Source organism: Hakea prostrata, chromosome 9, assembly GCF_041222555.1.
Source record: "Hakea prostrata isolate BN-2017 chromosome 9, UWA_Hpros_2, whole genome shotgun sequence".
NCBI lineage: Eukaryota > Viridiplantae > Streptophyta > Magnoliopsida > Proteales > Proteaceae > Hakea > Hakea prostrata.
The window spans coordinates 15849297-15867523 of NC_142608.1; the positions used below are offsets into that span (position 1 = coordinate 15849297).

The 18227-nt window shown below is 35.4% G+C and overlaps 1 protein-coding gene across 2 annotated transcripts in view; it reads right to left on the reverse strand.

The window, feature by feature from the left end:
• LOC149004833 (Prefoldin chaperone subunit family protein) overlaps positions 1–8580 on the reverse strand; it is a 28557-nt gene extending 19977 nt beyond the window's left edge. The window contains exons 1-5 of one of the 2 annotated variants that reach the window (XM_089169326.1): positions 8502–8580; positions 7980–8343; positions 7825–7884; positions 5694–5861; positions 3435–3504 (exon numbers count right to left, since the gene is read on the reverse strand). In XM_089169326.1, coding sequence (XP_089025452.1) covers positions 3435–3504; positions 5694–5861; positions 7825–7884; positions 7980–8183 — 502 coding nt within the window. In that variant the 5' untranslated portion in view covers positions 8184–8343; positions 8502–8580. Of the gene's footprint in view, positions 1–3434; positions 3505–5693; positions 5862–7824; positions 7885–7979 lie in introns of both variants that reach the window. The other variant, XM_089169327.1, reaches the window with a different exon arrangement.
• Between the last annotated feature and the right edge of the window lie 9647 nt (positions 8581–18227).

An 18227-nucleotide genomic window follows, 5' to 3' on the forward strand; every position in this document is an offset into this window, starting at 1 on the left:
TTAAATTTTAAGTGGCATATCTCCTTGAGATCGACCCGTTAGCTACACAATACTGTGCGCTTGCAGTTACTTTTAATTTCACAAACACAGGCCGAAGACTTGTTACAGCCATGGACAAAGGCAACCTGACAGAGTGATAGGCTCGCAGGCAGAGGTGGAACTTCATAGGGGCCAAGGGGGCATAGGAAATATATATATTAAAAATAGTTTTAAAGGTAAAGATAAAGGGTATAAATGTCATTCTCAATAATAATCCAACGGTTACAATTAAAACCCTATATTTAAGGAAGAAGCAGTTAATCTCAATTAGAAACTAACTCTTCAGTCACTAAAATTCCTCTATATATATTCCCTCCTCTTTCCTTCCCTATGTCTTCTTTCCTCTTTCTTCACATGCGGCTTAGGGAAAACTTGGAAAAGCTCAAAGTTAAGAGTTCATTCATCTCTCTCTTCTTTTTAGTTGATTTTATGTTCTCTCTTTCTTTATTTTTTATGTTATTATTTTTATTTGATTTTAGATTGTGAATGGAATATCTATAGTAGGGTAACTACCATGATTTGTTTGGTTTGTATCTAGTTTTTTCCTGTTGAAATCACGCGCCTTTTTTTTTTCTTTTGGGTAATGTTGATTTTGTAAGATTTTTTTTGTATGAAAGAAAACACTCATTAAAGCTTAAAAGAGTTATTCTATAAGATATTTTAGTTTGTTAGTGATACTCATGCTTTAATTTACCTATATTTTGTAAGGGTAAAAATGTCATTATCAATAATTTACTATATTTTTAAATGTGTGGGCCCATGTTAGGTCAGTGAAGGTATAGTTTACCTCCATTCAAATCTATAATGATTTCTAACCAACAGTAATCACGAAGCAGTGAGATCCAGGAAATCCAGTGGGAGTTCAGCTTGCTCAACTGCAACCAGGTGTCGCTGATTCAAGATTTCAAATTAGGAAACAGCATCCCCATGAAACGGGGCAAGGCTGCTTATCTCTGCCCCTCCCCAGACCCTGCAAGAGAGGGAACCCCATGCATTGGACGCCCTTTACTAATTTTGAAACAGTGAGATCCAGCAAGAGGTCAACTTGTTACATGATCGCTTACACAAACAAGCCTTGTCCCAACTATATGGGGTCAGCTATATGGATTCTTGCTTTTCGATCAGCTCTATTTGAGGCCATACTAGATATAAGGCTTAAACTATGCATATCCTTTCTCACCATTGTTTAGGTTATCTTAGGTCTGTCCCTAGTTCTTCTAATTCCTTCGACCTATATTAAATCACTTCTCTGTACAAGGGCATTTAAAAGGCCTCCATTGAACATGGATGTACCACCTTAATCGACTTTCTTGTACCTTATCGTTTATCAAAGCTACTCCTATACCAGCTCTAATATGACCATTCTTTATTTTATTCTTCCTAGTTTTGTCACTCATCCATCTTAGCATCCTCAATTCTGCAACATTGAGCTTACTTACGTGATGTTTCTTAACAGTTTGATGCACAAGATCTCAAATGCACCTGTCCCCTCCCCATCCTATTTTAATTTTTTCGAAAACATCATCCTCTATATCACATTCTCTATTTATGATTGAGCCAAGGTACCTAAAATAATCACTATCTGAAATCTCCTTCTCATCAAGTTTTTTAGCTTCATTTCTTGCCAACTTATACGGTTATACCTAGGTAAATCCTCAACATCCTCAATCCTTTGCCATGTCTTAAAGCTAGATTTCTTATTCTTAATAGCTGCTTGAACTTCATCATCCCACCACCTTGTCTCTATGTGATCACTTATAACCAATGAAAAAATTAAGAGACAACCAAGGGGTCAGATTCAGACAAAATTCTAGTCAAAGCTTTAATTGATTGAGAGAACGTAATATTAGAAATCCGGCTTGATCCAATTATTAGATTCTTAAGATCTGAAGATTCCTAAATGAGAAAAAATTCCCAAAACTAAGAATCAATGAAGGATCAGACATAACAAAGATTAATCTCCATACCAAACTAAAAGCCTATACAATCTGAAACAAACTCAAATACAAGACTTGGGAATTGATCAAACCAAAAACAAACTTGCAGCAAGAAAGCAAGAGATCAGCTTCAAGCTTAAATTTCAAAACCCTGAAAAGGTTTAAATCAGAAACCAATTAAAGCAGCAGGGTATTTTAAAATTTTAACAATGTTTGGGGGTAAATTCGACATTTTATTCCACTTAACGGGGAAAATCGACAGTAGGGTCCTTAATGTCATGTTTCTAATGGCCAAGGGATGTCAATGTCATTTGCATATTTAGCGGGGGTCTGAGTGTCATTAAGCCAAGTAAGAGGGGAGGTAAATTTCATTTACCCTACAAGTAATACTTAAAATACAAGCTATAATAACCACATAAAAGATGTAATCAGCCTCCATTTTTTTGCAAGTGAAGCAACCCAAAAAGCTAAAACAACAAAATCCCTTCCAAGACCGTGCTTCCACATCTACTAATTTCTTAATTTTCTTGATATCTGTTCACTGCTGCCTCCATCACCAACATTGCTGGCATTCTTGAAGCAAAATACTGACATTGAGTAAACTAGTTATCTGTATGTCATTTACTTTCTGGTCATTTCCAGCTTAACCTGGTAAAAATAATCAACATTCATTCCTTTTGCACAAAGTATGAAATCCGTAGATTTGTTTGACTAATAATGAATATAATTATATTCAGCGGGAATGGACTATGGTGTCCAAAAGACCCGAAAGACAATCCAACTGCTAACTAACGAAATGCTAGTGAAAAATGATCCAAGCAGCAATCCAAATGAAATTTTAGGGGGTGATGATTCATTATCTTCGATTGAACTTCAAATCTGATGCCAATCTGTGGTTCAAATTCATTTTCTTGAGTCTTTGGCTATTGAACTTTTTGAAGCTAGACTGATTATTCCAAGTGATTCTTAACCACTATATACACCCAATTTTCAAAAGAAAAGTTGACGGCAATCTACCATATGGGTTGACTTTTAAATACTTATCTGTTCCAGAATTACACTAAAAATCCTCATACCGGTATTGCTTAACATGTAGAGCTTTTCATAGGGATTAATACCGCATACTTCAACAACAAATGCAGCACTTATACTTTTAACAGAAAAGACCAAACCTCTAACTGCACTGAGACCACACTTAAAACAGTGAAAAAGACACCTTATGTGTCCGATTAAGAGAGTAAACTGTTAAAATTCAACAACAGAGAACAAAGAAAAGCCCAATCCTTATAGCTCACAATAAATAGCAAGTAAACATGAATAGGACCAATTCCAGGAAGCCCACAGGTTAAGAAATAAAAAGAAAAAGAAAAGCAGCATGATGCAAGATTCAAGCAACTGTATCCAGTGGTTAAATAAAATGCTAACGCAGAGATGCTAGAAATTTTCAAAAGCAGCTACCTGTTTTGCTGGCCACCTCTTCTGGAGGACTACTCTCTTCAATATCCTCTCTTATTTCAACAAGACCTTCCTGTAAAATGGAAATTTTGATAAATGAAAAGTATGTTAGACTAGATAAATCCTTCTCCTCGTAACACCTGTAAGATTCTAGACTCTTACCTGTTAGGCTATTACACACCCAATACTCCATGATGCTAATCTAATTCTAGCTTTTGGGCTAGCTTGTTCACCTGTAGTCATCCACAGTGCAAGAACCCTTGCCTACTTGTCACCAAATCTGAGTGCAGACACGACACATCAGTTGGAGGGGATGTTTTGGCTAACCTTTGATCACTTTTCAGTACACTTGGATAGTTGGATCATAGTATAGTACATTTTTTATTCTGTCTGGGAACTCCCTAGCATTATTATGAAATAAGGTAGTAGAGTCCATGTCAAAGGATTTAGGTAGGGTTTTTTCTGGTGCCAACTGCCGTAAGAAGCCAGCCCTCCTAATTTATTCAGGCATGGGACTGGAAATAAACACTAGCAAAGTCTAATTCTGAACTCTTACAATTTCTCCTAAATCAGCACAAATCAGCCTATTTCATTTTCTAAAATTCATCAACTTTCAATTCATGCTTTTTGTTCAATTCAGATATACAGCGTACGATCAATAATCAATTTGTTATTCTTCCCTTCAGATCTATCTATTGATTCCATTTGGAGATCCACCCTGCAAGTCCTACTCTATAGTATTCTAAGTGTAAGTTTGAGAGTCCCAATTCATATTATTTCTTATTTTTGAATTGGAATCTTAGCAGTAGTCCAAGAGCATCTAGGAGTTTCAGTTCAGATTTCAAAGCTGTCAAAATAATTGGTTTAAACTTCGAAGTCCTAGTTGAGCTAGTGTCCCTTGTGATTTATGCAACTAAATTTTCAGATTTCTTTCTGCAGATTGCAGCTGTTGGATCACGTAGTTTGAGTTGAGTGGATTCTTTATGTGTTTGGACGGATTTCATGGTTGCAGCAGGAAGATTTCTGCATCATTCCCTTTGATTGCTTTTCCTGTTATTAAGTCCATCATTCCTTTATTAATCAGTTCAGTTTCTCATCCTTTCAAGTAGTTAACAGAAACCTTGATACAGGCAATTTTTTGATTTCTTATTCTATCCATAATTGTGAAACTACTATCAGAATTGCTTGAGATTAAACAATTGAACTTCAGAAACTATTTTTTAGACGTCAGATCATCAGAATTCAGTTTCCAGGTGCTTGATTGCTCCACCTTCCTCCCCTTTTTCTTTGCTTCAAGCCCAACAGATCAGTTACATTTAATTTATCAATATTCACTTATTTTCATCTACTTAAGCTATTTTTAATTTCTCCTAGGTTTCTTAGTTTAACTCATGCTTTGATTATCCAAATATAATTGCAATTCAATTGACCAACTTCGTTTCTTAATTACATCAACTATTAACTTGTATATCTGTCCTATTGTAATTGGGTATACCTTTGCAGAACCTACCTCTCTAAGTCCTAATTTAGGTGTTAAGGATACATTTGCATCATAAGTGCCCAGCATGAGATAAGTTTTAGCAATTTCTCATCTTTCTTAAAGAAGGGATGTCTCTGACATTCTGATTGTAATATTTTAGTTTCAAACAAGAGTGACGTACATACACAGATTCGAACTAGCCAAGTAAGGAAGTAGATGATTGATATCTCCCTATAAGCATTCAACAAATGGTTCAGTGGTTAAGCATAGAGAATGTCAACCAATCCTTCAGAGCTCCAACCAAATGTTGAAGTAATAGTCAAGTACATAAAATAAGGCCATGAATACTTCACAATTCCAACCGTGTTATTGCTAATGTATATGAAATAAATGACACCCATATTGTGCCATGTCATGTGGGCAAGGCTTATCTCCCTATCTCAACTTGCTATAGGGCTTCAAGTCATAAATAAAATCCTTAATGTCGAAAAAGAGATTACTAAGAGGAAACAACATGAATTGTCAAGGTATCACCTAGGCATTCAGTTGCCCTCTCTAGAAGGCAGACTTGGTTGCCTAGGTATCATAATCATGCCTTTGTTGGTGGCATCATGTTTTTTCCCCCTTCTCCAACGCCTAATATCACCTAGACTCAGTGAAAACTATAATGCGTAAACAACTGCAAAAAAAGCACTAGCAGTACAATGCATGGCCTACTCCCTAGTATATTGACAGAAGGGGACCTGGAAAAAAGTCAAAGGGAAAATTTTTGAGAGACTTACAGCAGCTTCAACAGCTGTATTGTTAAAAAATGAAGCTTCAAGTTTAAGGTCCTCAATCATAGCCTTCAAAGAATCAACCTGTTCCTGCAGAACTTTTCCTCTTCTCTGTAGAATCTCAGTAGTTTGTTTGGAGGTTCTTTCGACATAGTACGCTTCCCCCAATAGAACCTATAACAAGATATATGTTAGAAGATGATAAGCATGCATTTATCATTATTTATTTGATTTAATTTCTCATATTTAATTAATTAAAAGAGAGCTAATTAAGTATTTTTGTGTCTTCTCAGAAATAATGTGATTTTGGTTATTATAGATAATATGGAGCAAAGTTGACAAATATATTAGATATTGGTGGATTTTAATCATGGGATTCAATCTTGCTACCCAAGAAATCATGAATGCTGAGATCCAACTTAATTAATGCAAGGAGAGCATGAATCTTAGCCAAATTGGAAATAGGTCCAAGGAACAAAATTAGTAATAAGATCTGAAAATCATACAAACAGACCCACCTTGAGTATTTTGGGCATATCTCTCTTGTTTGAACTCGGATTGAGGTGATTCAAGATGCTATGGAAAGATGACGAAAATATCTACAACTTCTAGTTTCGATTTTTCCTATAATCCAAACAAAAAAAGGTCGAATTAATGGGTATAGACGACGAATTCATTGTGTGCGGGATATATAAGAAGGAGAAGCCAGCCACTAGAGGAGATAACGAAAAAAAGGTCGAATTAATGGGTATATATAAGAAGGAGAAGCCAGCCACTAGAGGAGATAACGAAAAACTCTCTCTCTGCAAGAAGAAGACCACAACCCTCTGTCTAAATTCCATTATTATTTGTTTTACGAGCTTTGTTAAAATGAGTAGCTAGTTCCTTTTTCTTTGGGATGTAGATGAACCATTGCTTATTTCATTAATTTAATAGTTCTATGCCTTCTAGTTTGAAGCTTTTAATTGTGTTTGAGTTTAGCTAAAGATGCTCTATAGCTAAGCAAATTAAGTGTGCCAAGCTTCGGCAAAGGATAATAGTCTTGCAAAGATAGGGCATATCTAGGAAAGACCATATTTTATTTTGAAGCGTAGAGTTATAACAGTCAGTGAAAAGCATTGGTGATTCAAAATCCCAATGATCCTCACTTATTTATACTTAAAGTTTTTGCATTAATTAATAGTTTACTTTCTTTGTGTTTATTAAAGTAGAATAAAAAACAATTCAGATTTACTTTAAGTTAGGTTTTGTAGAATTCAATCTTAGTAACTAAGCATTTTAGTTCCCCGAAGTTCAACCCCATACTTTTTGCTACCTAGATTAGTATAGGATTTTATTTTTTATTGGTTAGCGACACGATCAGAAGACAACAATCAAATCCAGAAAGAGGAAGCCGGATTACTTGGTTCAAATGAAGATAGAACATCATAATTATTTTATTAAAAAATAAATAAAATCAGTCTAGTTGAAACTTGAGACTTCATTGCCTTTAAAGCAAAAATCAAATTGTGTTGGTATACAATCTCAGCTTTGGGGTTACACAATCCTTTTTTGACTTAAGCTTATAAAAGCACATGATATACAAATTACCAAAGCAAAAAAAATGAGTGAACAAACTCACAGCCAGTTGACCTTTGAAAGTATCCTAATAACATCACGGTAGTCTACCACTCTACCCTTGCAATATCCAAGATACTATGCACCTTACCTTAATTCTAGCCCACAAATGCAAGCAAATAGATAACTTTTGCAATTCCAATATACTAACATACAATTGAATATCAAGAACCTATTCACTGGGAAAATTGAAATCCCAGCATGAACTGTAGTCATAATTTATTCTACCCCAGTGGCCTAGAGTTATTTTTTTGAATAGGAGATTGAAAAGCATCATGATTTACTAAACAGTCAGACAACAAAAGAACACACCAAGAAGGACGCCCAAAAAGCATTGACGTATTGTTTAGACAAAGCAAGCGCATTAAGTATTGCAAATGAATTCAGAGAGAGCCAACTCTTCAGTTTCCGCAGCTCCTAACAGATCAATATCAATAACCCAGGACTTCAATACAAAATAGTAAAGACTCTTGTAGAGCAAATGGAATGTAATAGAAGACAATAATGAAGACCGAATTACCAGGAACTCATTCGTATGGATCAAACGACCAGGGAGGAACGCAGCCTTGCCAAATGGGACCTGCCAAAGCAACCGAAGAAACAATACATCAAACACAAGACATTAGGGGAAGGGGATGAAGAAGGATGAGGAGGTCATGCAGTTGGCAGTCTTGCCATGATGTCATGTGATAGTTCATCAGGGAGCTTTTGCACAAGATTGACGAGGTTGTTGTTGTCGACAACGAAGTTATTAACAAACTCAAGCTCCTTTTGCCGGTCTGCAATGGTTTCTTGCACATGCTTCGCAGCTTTTTGGGCTTCTTCTGCGGGATATAAGGACGACAGTGGCGTCACTGTTCCTTTCTTCCGATTTTCCATAATCACAACAAAACTTGACGCTTCAAGAGTCCCGGCAGTGTCCAACAAAAGAAGGATTCTGAATTTAAGGTTTCTCTTTTGGTGGTACTAGTTAGAAATCTAGAAGAAACCCTGTACAGCTTATTAGGAAAAATTGAACTGTGACTATGATATGAACCACCTGAGAACCAACAGAAACACCCCTGTTACCGAATGCTTAAGAGTAAATACTGATTGAAGGCAACTTCAGGCATTGGCTTTCAGCCATTAAAATCATGAACTTTGTTTTCTGCAATTTCAAATATTAAGAGTAGCATAATGAACAGAGTGATTAGGTACCAGAAGAAAAAGGAAGATGTACGCGGAAGAGAAAGAGAGCGAGAGGGCTGAGGGGAAGGTCCGTTTTGGTCCTGCTGCCTATAGATTCAGAAGAAGGGGTCAATAATACAATCACCATCCCATACTTAATCTATTTTCTGTAAGTCCCTCTTTCATTTTCTAATATGCCCCCGGTTTTCTTAACTTTTACCTCCCTTCCTTTCATGATATTCAAAGATCCATATAGGGGTGTCAACGGTTCGGGTTGGACCGGTTTCAGGCTGAGCCTAATAGTTTCGGGTTGAAAAACAATCAGCCCAAACATGGCTCATTAAGAAAATAACGGTTTCGGGCCGGTGCGGTTTGGGTTAGGGCTAAGTAATGGGTTGGACTAACGGTTTAAAATTAGGTTTACTAACGATTTGGGTTCGGATTTACTAGCGATATGTTTGGAATATCTTGTTGATGTGTGGAATTTATCAAGAGCTTGAACGCATATAAGCATTAAGTTCTCCCCAAGTCTCTTGTGTTGGGTGTTCAAAACAAAAAAAAATCTACAATGAAGTAAAAATTATAGAACTAATATACAAAAGAAAGTTGACATCTTAATAAATTTTAATTGGTTGTCTCTGCTTATTCTCCCCTCCTCCTTCTTGACACTTGTAAAAATGGATCAAAATAAAGCATTAAAAGATTTTCAAATGATAATACACTTGCTAAATATTTACTACGCCCATCTTCCAAATGGCGAAGGCTTTGATAGACTTGTTGTTTGCATATTTTAAAGCAAAACAATTAAGGAAAACAAATGGATACTTTAGGGTTTTCATGTCTTTTACCTTTAAATTCAATTTATTTTATTTATTTATAATAGGTTTAACGAGTTGGTTCAGGTTCGGGCTGGTTTCGGGCCAAACGGTTCGGATTAGCGAGCCACACACTGGCTAGCCCGGCCCAGCTCGAACCAGTGCAGGCTAAGGTTGTTCAGCCCAAACACAGCCCATTAAGCTTCAATTCGGGCCAGTTAGGGCTATAACGGGCTAATTCGGTCCGGTTTTAACGATTTAAGTTAGGTTTTAACACCCTTAAATCCATATTACCTCTAGAGAAAGATAAAGAACGAGAGGGCTGAGTAGTGAATAGTAAGTACATGAAAAGGGAAAGGGCCATTTTGGTCCTGCTGCCAAATGATTCAAAAGAAAGGGTTGATAATTACATTCACCATTCCATACTTAACCCTTCCATAAGTCCCACTTCCATTTTCTAATATGGCCCCCGTTTTCTTAACTTTGACCTCCCTTCCGTCCCTGATATTCAAGGATCCAGATTACCTCTAGAGAAAACCCTTTTTGTTTTATTTATCTTTCCTTTGATCATGTATCTCCTTTTCTCTTTTTTTCTTTTTTTTTTTTTTTTTTTCTTTTTTTTTAATTTTTTATGGTACAAATGTTGGAATATGGCTTCTTCAGCATGAGTGAATGAAAATTATTCATTAAGGAGATTTTGTGGAAATAAGTGCATGAAATAATTATGGACAATTGGGTGTTTCAAATCCAAAGATAGTTTATACATAAATTGTTAATGAACATTTAGGCTTTTGATTTCCCAAGTATTATTCATGAGTTTATGGGATTTTTATTTCCCAATGAACTTCTCATTTCCCTAGCTTGGTTATAAATAACCCAAGCTCTTCGTTTCCCAAACTTGATTCATTAAGAACCAAAACTTTTCGTTTCCAAGTTGGTTGTAAGTGACAAGGATTTTTTGTCTTCCCAAGCTTGTTAATGAGACATTGATGATAATATGGTATGTTCATTGTATCAACCAAAGACTTCAATTATAAATTGGGATCCTCCCCCCTTGATGAAGACAAGTCCTTTTGGGTTTTCTCTCTTCTAATTTAAGAATTTTACTAAGTTTGCTTTGAGAGTCTTCTTAATATTTTATGAATCTTATTAATGGTTTGAGAATCTTGTCGATTTAGATTTTACAGTGATAGAAGGAAGGCACATATCAAGCCGTAGCAGTCTACTTTGTGCTAAGTATACCATTGTTCATTGTTGTATCCTAGAAGACAGACGTCCATTAGATCCTCAAGCACACATTGGAGGGGATGAATCGGTTTTAAGGAAAACGTTTGACATGCCTCGACGATTTTTCCTCTTTATTCTATTGCTTCCGATTTAGGTTCCATTTAGGTGTATTTCATTTTCCATGTTAAATAGCTTTGATATATTCTTTTGATTGTTATCATTTGATTTCTCCTGGTAATCTCTAGTTTCTCCTGATTTACTATCAATCTGGCCAACAATCATAAAACATATTCGCATTTTAGATTTTGTCAGGTTGAAATATGGGAGATGACATGAATGTGATGAAGACTCTTACGGCCTCAACTCAATCATTAGTGGTTTCAATTCCTATGAATCACCATGAGAAACTTGAATATTTTAGAAGACTAAACTTTAAAACTTGGCAACAAAAGATGTTATTTTATTTAACAACTTTGAATCTTGGGTTGAAAGCTTGAACTCAATAACAATCGTACTTATGTATATTGTTTACATTGGATGTGCATAGTTGTTTTTTCATTGAAATAATTTCATTATAAATTACTGCAAATAGGATTACACAATGTTATGATAGAATTATATGAAACCCACAAAAGTAGAATTATATGAAACCCACCAAAGTGGTAAAATATAATTTTTATCATGATATTATGTGATCTAATGTATAATTATTTGCAGTAGATTGATGGTGTTCACCCAAAGGTGTCTTTATCAAAGTATGATTATGCACATGTTTTTAAAGGAATATGATGACTTTGAAGTATTATTAACCCAAAGATGTTACCACTTTCAAAATCATATCCCGCGGTAATTACAAATTGTAAGGGGACTAGTGCATTCTCAACTCAAATGTTGAAATGTAGTAAATGTAGCAACTCTTACTAGCATGATGATAATTTTTCTTTTTTGGCAATCTATATTTTTTGTCACCATTATTAAATGCATGCCTAAGATTGATGTTTTAATAATTTATATATGTCATTAACAATACCATTAATATATCTTCCATTTTCTAAGGGTCTTGTTTGGTTACATGAATCGAGATTTATACCCGTTTGGTTGTGAAAATCTCTGGATTCATGAAATCTAGAGATTCATCTTTTTACACTAAAAACGTGAATCTGTAGATTTATGGGTATGGGGTGAAATCCAAAGATTTTATTTCCACTATAAAAATACTACAAATTTGTGCATTCACAAAAATCACGCGACCAAATATTTTTTTAGGATGAATCCACAAATTTTATTCCACAACCAAACAGTTAATTTTATAATCAGGACTCTATAAATTTGAAATCTATAGATTTGAAATTTCTAGATACTTGAAATCTCTAGACTTATGTAACCAAACAGGCCCTAAGGCACTTTCAGTGGGAGTCTATAAGAATCATGTTTCAAGTATGGATGTCTTAGAATCTTTTTATACTTTCATTTAGTGGGAGTTATTGGTTGTTTTTATTCAAATTTTTTTGACTTTATTAAGTAATTTATTCATTAATAAAATGGTTCATTTGTTTTCATTTTATGCTAATGATTAAGGTAAATAATGTAGATTTATATTTGCTACATTTGATGTTCTAATGACAATGACGGTATTTAGCCAAGGTTTTAATGACAATGGCGTTATTTAGCCAAAGTTTTTATTTATGGCGGTATTTAGCCAAGGTTCAAATTTATGGCGGTATTTAGCCTAAATTCTGGTAAAATTTTGATTTATGTGGTATTTAGCCAATGTTCTGATTTATGGCGGTATTCAGCCTAAATCCTGGTTAGCAATTTTGCCAATGGGCGGTTTTGCTAAAATAGGCGGTTTTGTCACAGGCGGTTATGCCAATGGACGGTTTTGCTAAAATCAGATATTATGTTAGATTGATCAATGACGGTTTGCCAAATTATAATATCTAGTATTCTACCTATGAGGTAATTCAAGGTAGGCTGATCATTGATCAGAAAAAGACCCACAAGAGGGAATGCTTTTGTGATCACATAAGGTTTTGCATTATTTACCTCTTGTACACACCCCCAATGATTCATATCAACAAGTTGTTAATGATTGTAATGACAAATAGTTGTGTTCCATATGTTGAGGAGCATCTTCTGCTGTCGTTCACATTAATTATTTGTTGGTTGAATTAGGTCTTTTGAGTGATGAAGGATTATGGGAGTTATGGCCAAGTACTTAAGTAAAGGTACTCGTGTTAGTGTAGCCCAAGTGGGAGATTGTTGGGTTTGTGGGCTTAACAAACACTGGTCCTTTATGTGAGCCCATATTCATTTAGGGGTATTACTGACCTTTACTATTGTGGGAGTGGTTAAAGGTTAGGGTTTTATATTATAAATAGCTTATTGGGTCCCCCCGTAGCCGTCACGTGCAATATTTGGGTTTGAGATTGTTTCCACAAACTCTCAAACCAAGGATTCCAAATAGTGAAAGGCTTCGGAATATTCAAGGGATTAAAGAAGGCGGATCTACAACAAAAACACTAGAGGTACGCTTTCGTGATAATATTCATAACTATGCTTTAATTATTATAGGAACAATATATACATCCTGGTGGATTCAACATAAATGTCCAATTCTTATCTTTTTTTTCCAGAGTTCCAAAATCAGAGGGTTTCCAGCAACTGACCATGGTGATTCTTCAATGACGTTCAACATGTCCTAGGTGTGCTTGAATTGAAAAGAAAATAAGTTTGTGTCTAACTGAATAATGGTGATTGATCTCACCGTGTTCCACGCCATCGGCAGCGCCTCGTACCTCGATTTTCTTGGATGGTTCTTCCTTGAGATGATAAGCCCCACCAAGGTATTCTCCTTTTTTGCCACTGCTCTATGTTCCCTTTCTTCATCAATCTCTAGTCCCTCCTCATCATAGAGGGTAAACTCAGTGGATGCATAGGACCTCTCTTCTCAATACCTTGCATGTTTAGGCCTTCCTCTTCCTCTTCCTCTTCCCTTAGCTGCTCTTGGATGGTCCATTCTGGTTCTTCCTTTACCAGTTTACTCCTTATGCTTAGGTAAGTAGAAAATCAGATGTAAAATTTATGTTCACCGAACTTCTAACTACACTCACAACGGAGGAGAATAACCACTCACCAAAGAGGAGGAGAACACTCACCGAGGAGGAAAATTATGTTGCTTCAAAGAGGCTTACAAATTAACAAAATTCAATTCCATAGATATAGAGTTTCAATCCAGTAAATAGTTGATCCGTTGGATCAGGTGGTACCATACCATAAGGGTCACATCCCCACACCCCCATAAAAAGCAAGATCAATGATAGACTCTAGGCTTGGGACTTTATGCTTCCACCAGTTCTCTCTCTTTTCTTTCCGTTGTCAAAAGAACATCTAATGGTGGAGCCTGCCACCAAATTCTAGAAACCAAACTTTTTAGGACCTTTGGCCAAGATATCTACATGATAGTTACTTGACCGGAATATGAATAAATCTAACAAACTGAAAATTTGACACCAGTTAATTTCTCTCCAACAAAACTATGACTTGGCCAATCAAACCTACCATGTGATATGGAGAGTTTATGATCAAACCGGGTTCATACCTGGTCCGACCCTCGACCCCAGTCGAGAAGGAGAAAACCGAATCACTCCCGAGCGAACCGGATCCAGAAGACGGCTTGCTGAAGAAGAAAGATTATTCTGCTGCAAGCGTGCCCTAATCTTACTTATGGATTAGGGTAATCACCCTGATGACAGCAGACTCAAACTGACGGCTGCGGATAATCATCATCAAAGGGATAACTATCGCATAACCTAACGGTTATCTCAGGAGTCCTCTACTAGCCCAAACTAGTAGAAGTCTATCGCTCAACGGATCTTATTGATAAGATCCAACGACTACCCGAAGAAGGCTCGAGTGCATCCAACGAAGGAGATTCGAAGGTACACTCTATATAAACCTCACTACCATACAAGGTGAGGGACGGATCAATCGATCAAGGAGAATACTATCTGAGACTCAGGTTCAGATACATACTGATAGACCTCAACTATCAGCGTCCTGTTATCTAGATCACCTTTCCCGTTTCTTCATTCATTAGCTCTGTGCTTCTAGCAGAGCCGTTTGTGATTAAGTTCATCAACTGACTTAGCCTTCGGAGGTGGACTCCCGACCCCAGCGGTCGGGCCACATCTGACGCTTTTGTTTTGCAGGACACTACGTGGAGATCCAAGGGCTAAGCAGATTTTGGACTCATCACCATGAATCTCACAAAACAAGTTACTCATGTGTAGTTCATCTTCAAAATGGGGTACATTAATTCAAGTCACACAAAATATTCTTACAACAGATACCATGCCACTCCATCGTAAAGCAGGTGAACTCAATGTAGTTGTTCAGTAATCAGCAGACGTTGATGTCAAAACTCATCCTCATCCACTGTATGGAATTTTGGATTGAAAAAAGTCGGACGTTTGTTTTATTAGCAAAACAATGTCAAGACTCAACAGCGGCCTTATCTTATTAAAAAAAGAAGTGTTATCTGAGCAGCAGATAAATTTTCAATGTCACTTATCCATTTGGCTTGAAAAAGACGGCGAGTTGTTTATCTTTTGTTAAACACAATAAAATATCATATCTATGTTAGCATTTTAGAAGTCTTAACATTACCCCAAAAAAATAATAATAAATAACCTTCATGGTTTTGTTCTTATACTTTTTCTATGGGCTCCTACCCCTTCTGGTTGGGTTTCGCAAGTCATTATAATTAATAGATAATGAGACAAGAAACATAAACGGCCATGGAACAACTTTGTCAGTGGTTGTTACACGCCTTGTACAACCCTTTTCCCTTTGGTAATTTTAAGTTTTTAATCCCCATAAATAAAGAATGTAACAAAATATGTTGGTCTCTTTGGGCACATTATTTAAAAACTAGTGTAGGACTAATGATTGGCCTCCATTATCCTTTGTCCTTTCTCACTGAGTGTTTATCCTTCGTTGGCAGTTTGGGTTGCACTGACTCTATTGTCCCCACCCCCTAAGAACTACGAGATCACCCCAATGATGCCTTCAGCATTAGGGTTTATGAATTGACCATAGAACCCTGCACCCAGGGTTTACGAACCAACCATAAAACCCTATTCAATGGAAATTTGAGACTTTGACCTCACCTGTCTTCATAATTGTCAGCCTAAACCCATTGATTGGGTTATTGCAACATTCCTTCCTTTGCTCATTTGAAGACAAGGCTAGTGGCTGGAGTGAAGTTATAACAAGATAGTCAACTGTAATGGAAGGTGCAGTTGGATAACCTCCTTTTCAAGGACAGCTAATGTTTATTGGGTATTTTGGGTTGATACTGCTTCACACCCGAAAAAAAGAGCGAACTATTGAAAAGTTTCTTCATAAATAAGAAAAGTTCTTAGGCTATCGGTGAATGGCCCAGTAGGCACCTTTGGGCAGAGCTTTCTCTATCCATCATTTGAATAGAATGAAGAAAGGCAAACTCTTCTTTATATCCACAACATAATTTGAAGTATCAGCAACCATTGAATTCGCATTTGTATTTGTTTAATTATGTCCAAATATGAAAAAAAAAAGTTACTGGAAAATATTTGTATTTGTCCGATAACCAACTAGATTCGAATTCGAATATTTGCTTATGAAGATATCCAGTTAAAATAAAGCATTAAAAAAATTTCCCCCTCTAAATAAGGACTGGTAATCGAATTTGAAAACCGTAATTGGTAACCAAAAAATTAAAAATAAAGAAAATTCAGGGATTTGAAATGAAATGAGATTTCAAACCTACAGATTCATAGTTAAAAAAATTAACTGTTTGGTTTGCCTCAAATCTATTGAAGTTCATAGAGTTCCGTTAGGTTACTTCGCGTGAATCTACAAATTTCATCAATTTTATACTTATAGCGGCATGGATTTCACTCAATATCCAAAAATGATTTAATTCACATTTTTAGACAAAAAACTAAACTTGAATTTCATGAATTATGAATGTTTTAGAACCAAACAGCCACAAATCTCCGATTCATGAATCTGGATTCAAATAACCAAACAGCCCCTTATTTATCAGATTTAAATTGAGATAGTAGACTTAGTAGTGTATCCATGTCGAATCTAATCACTTTCCATGTCTAGGTACATAATAGTCACGGCTTTTTTTTTTTTTAATTAGCTGTTCAATGCAATAAACACCTCTTATTAATACTAAAAAGACAAAACCTGAAAATCTTACTTTATACAATAACTTTTGTCTTGACACGTGGAAAGTGGTACATAGTGTCATGAGATGAGATATTGCAAGCTCAAGCCTTAAAGTGCTCATACGCGGCAGACCTGAGTGAGCAATGGTCCCCACCATGTGTCTACAGTTAGATTGGAATTAATGTGGAGGGACCCACAGCCCAATTAGTCAATACCAAATCCCATTTCTCATTCTCAGAACTGCTGACCTGTCTGCCATCGAATGGACTATCAACATCAAGGTCAGCTACTTCAAAGTTGTGATGAACTCTAAGATATATGTGATGCAACTTAAAACGGTAGGTTAAGAGAGTACGAGATCAGAATGGGATTTATTAGGTTTCTTTTACAAAAATAATCACCCAATATTTTACTTAACAAAACTAATTATATGTGAGTATTTTTGAATAATTAAAATAGTGATTTTTTATAGTTTTGAATATTTCTGAACTCCTAAAACTAACCACATTGAAGAGGAAAGAAAAGATTACTATTTATCTAAAAGGAAAAAATCATTACATTTTCATACCTTTGAAAATTTTCACTTTATATTAATATGGTAAATTTTATGGGTAAAAATGTTCAAAGGTATGAGAAATCACTATTTTGGTTAGTTTTATAAATGCAACTCATTTATCTAGTTTTGTTAAGTGAAATATTGAACGGTTAATTTTATAAAATGAAACATAAAAGTGACTAATTACATAAAAAAAAATTGCCCAAAACCATTTTTATATTATATGTCGATATTTCATATGCCTTGATGAGAGTTAGGGGTGTCAATTTGCAGTCCGAACTGTTAAACCTAAACTGAACCGACTTGAACCGAGTCTTAACTAAGGGTGGCAAAGCCCGCACCAACCTGAACCCAAACCGCAACTTGTTATAACCCGTTTTACAACTCGTTATATAATTTAATATTAAATATTGTTTGAATCATCATATTATTACTAGGTAATAGGTATAGACTATCAGAAAAATTAAGTATGGATTCAAAGATCAAATAGTGATTCTACTAAGTATAAGAGACAATTAGAAGGAGTAAGTATGAATGTCTAATTGAATGTGCAAAGTTTGCTTAAATTAAGTAACTATTTTTATTAAGTATGAAAATGTTAATTAAGTATGATCATATTATTGAAAGGTTTTTTTTTTTTTGTAGTAAATAAAAACTTAATATTACGTAGAATGGCAAGTACAAAGAGTTACGGAATCTAATACATATAGTGTCTTATTGTAGTCTGTGGAGAAGGTATTTATTTTGCATATCAATTAAATACCAATCCAAAAAAGAGATGGATTTTATAGAAGGGAAAAAAAATCAACATTTTCACAAAACAATAACTCAATTTATAAATAGCACAAGTTAGAATTCAAAAGGGTTTTTGGTTAAAAGATTTGTTGTAGGACTATCCGGGTGGAGCCTAAGGAATGAATTTGCAGTTTCTATGTT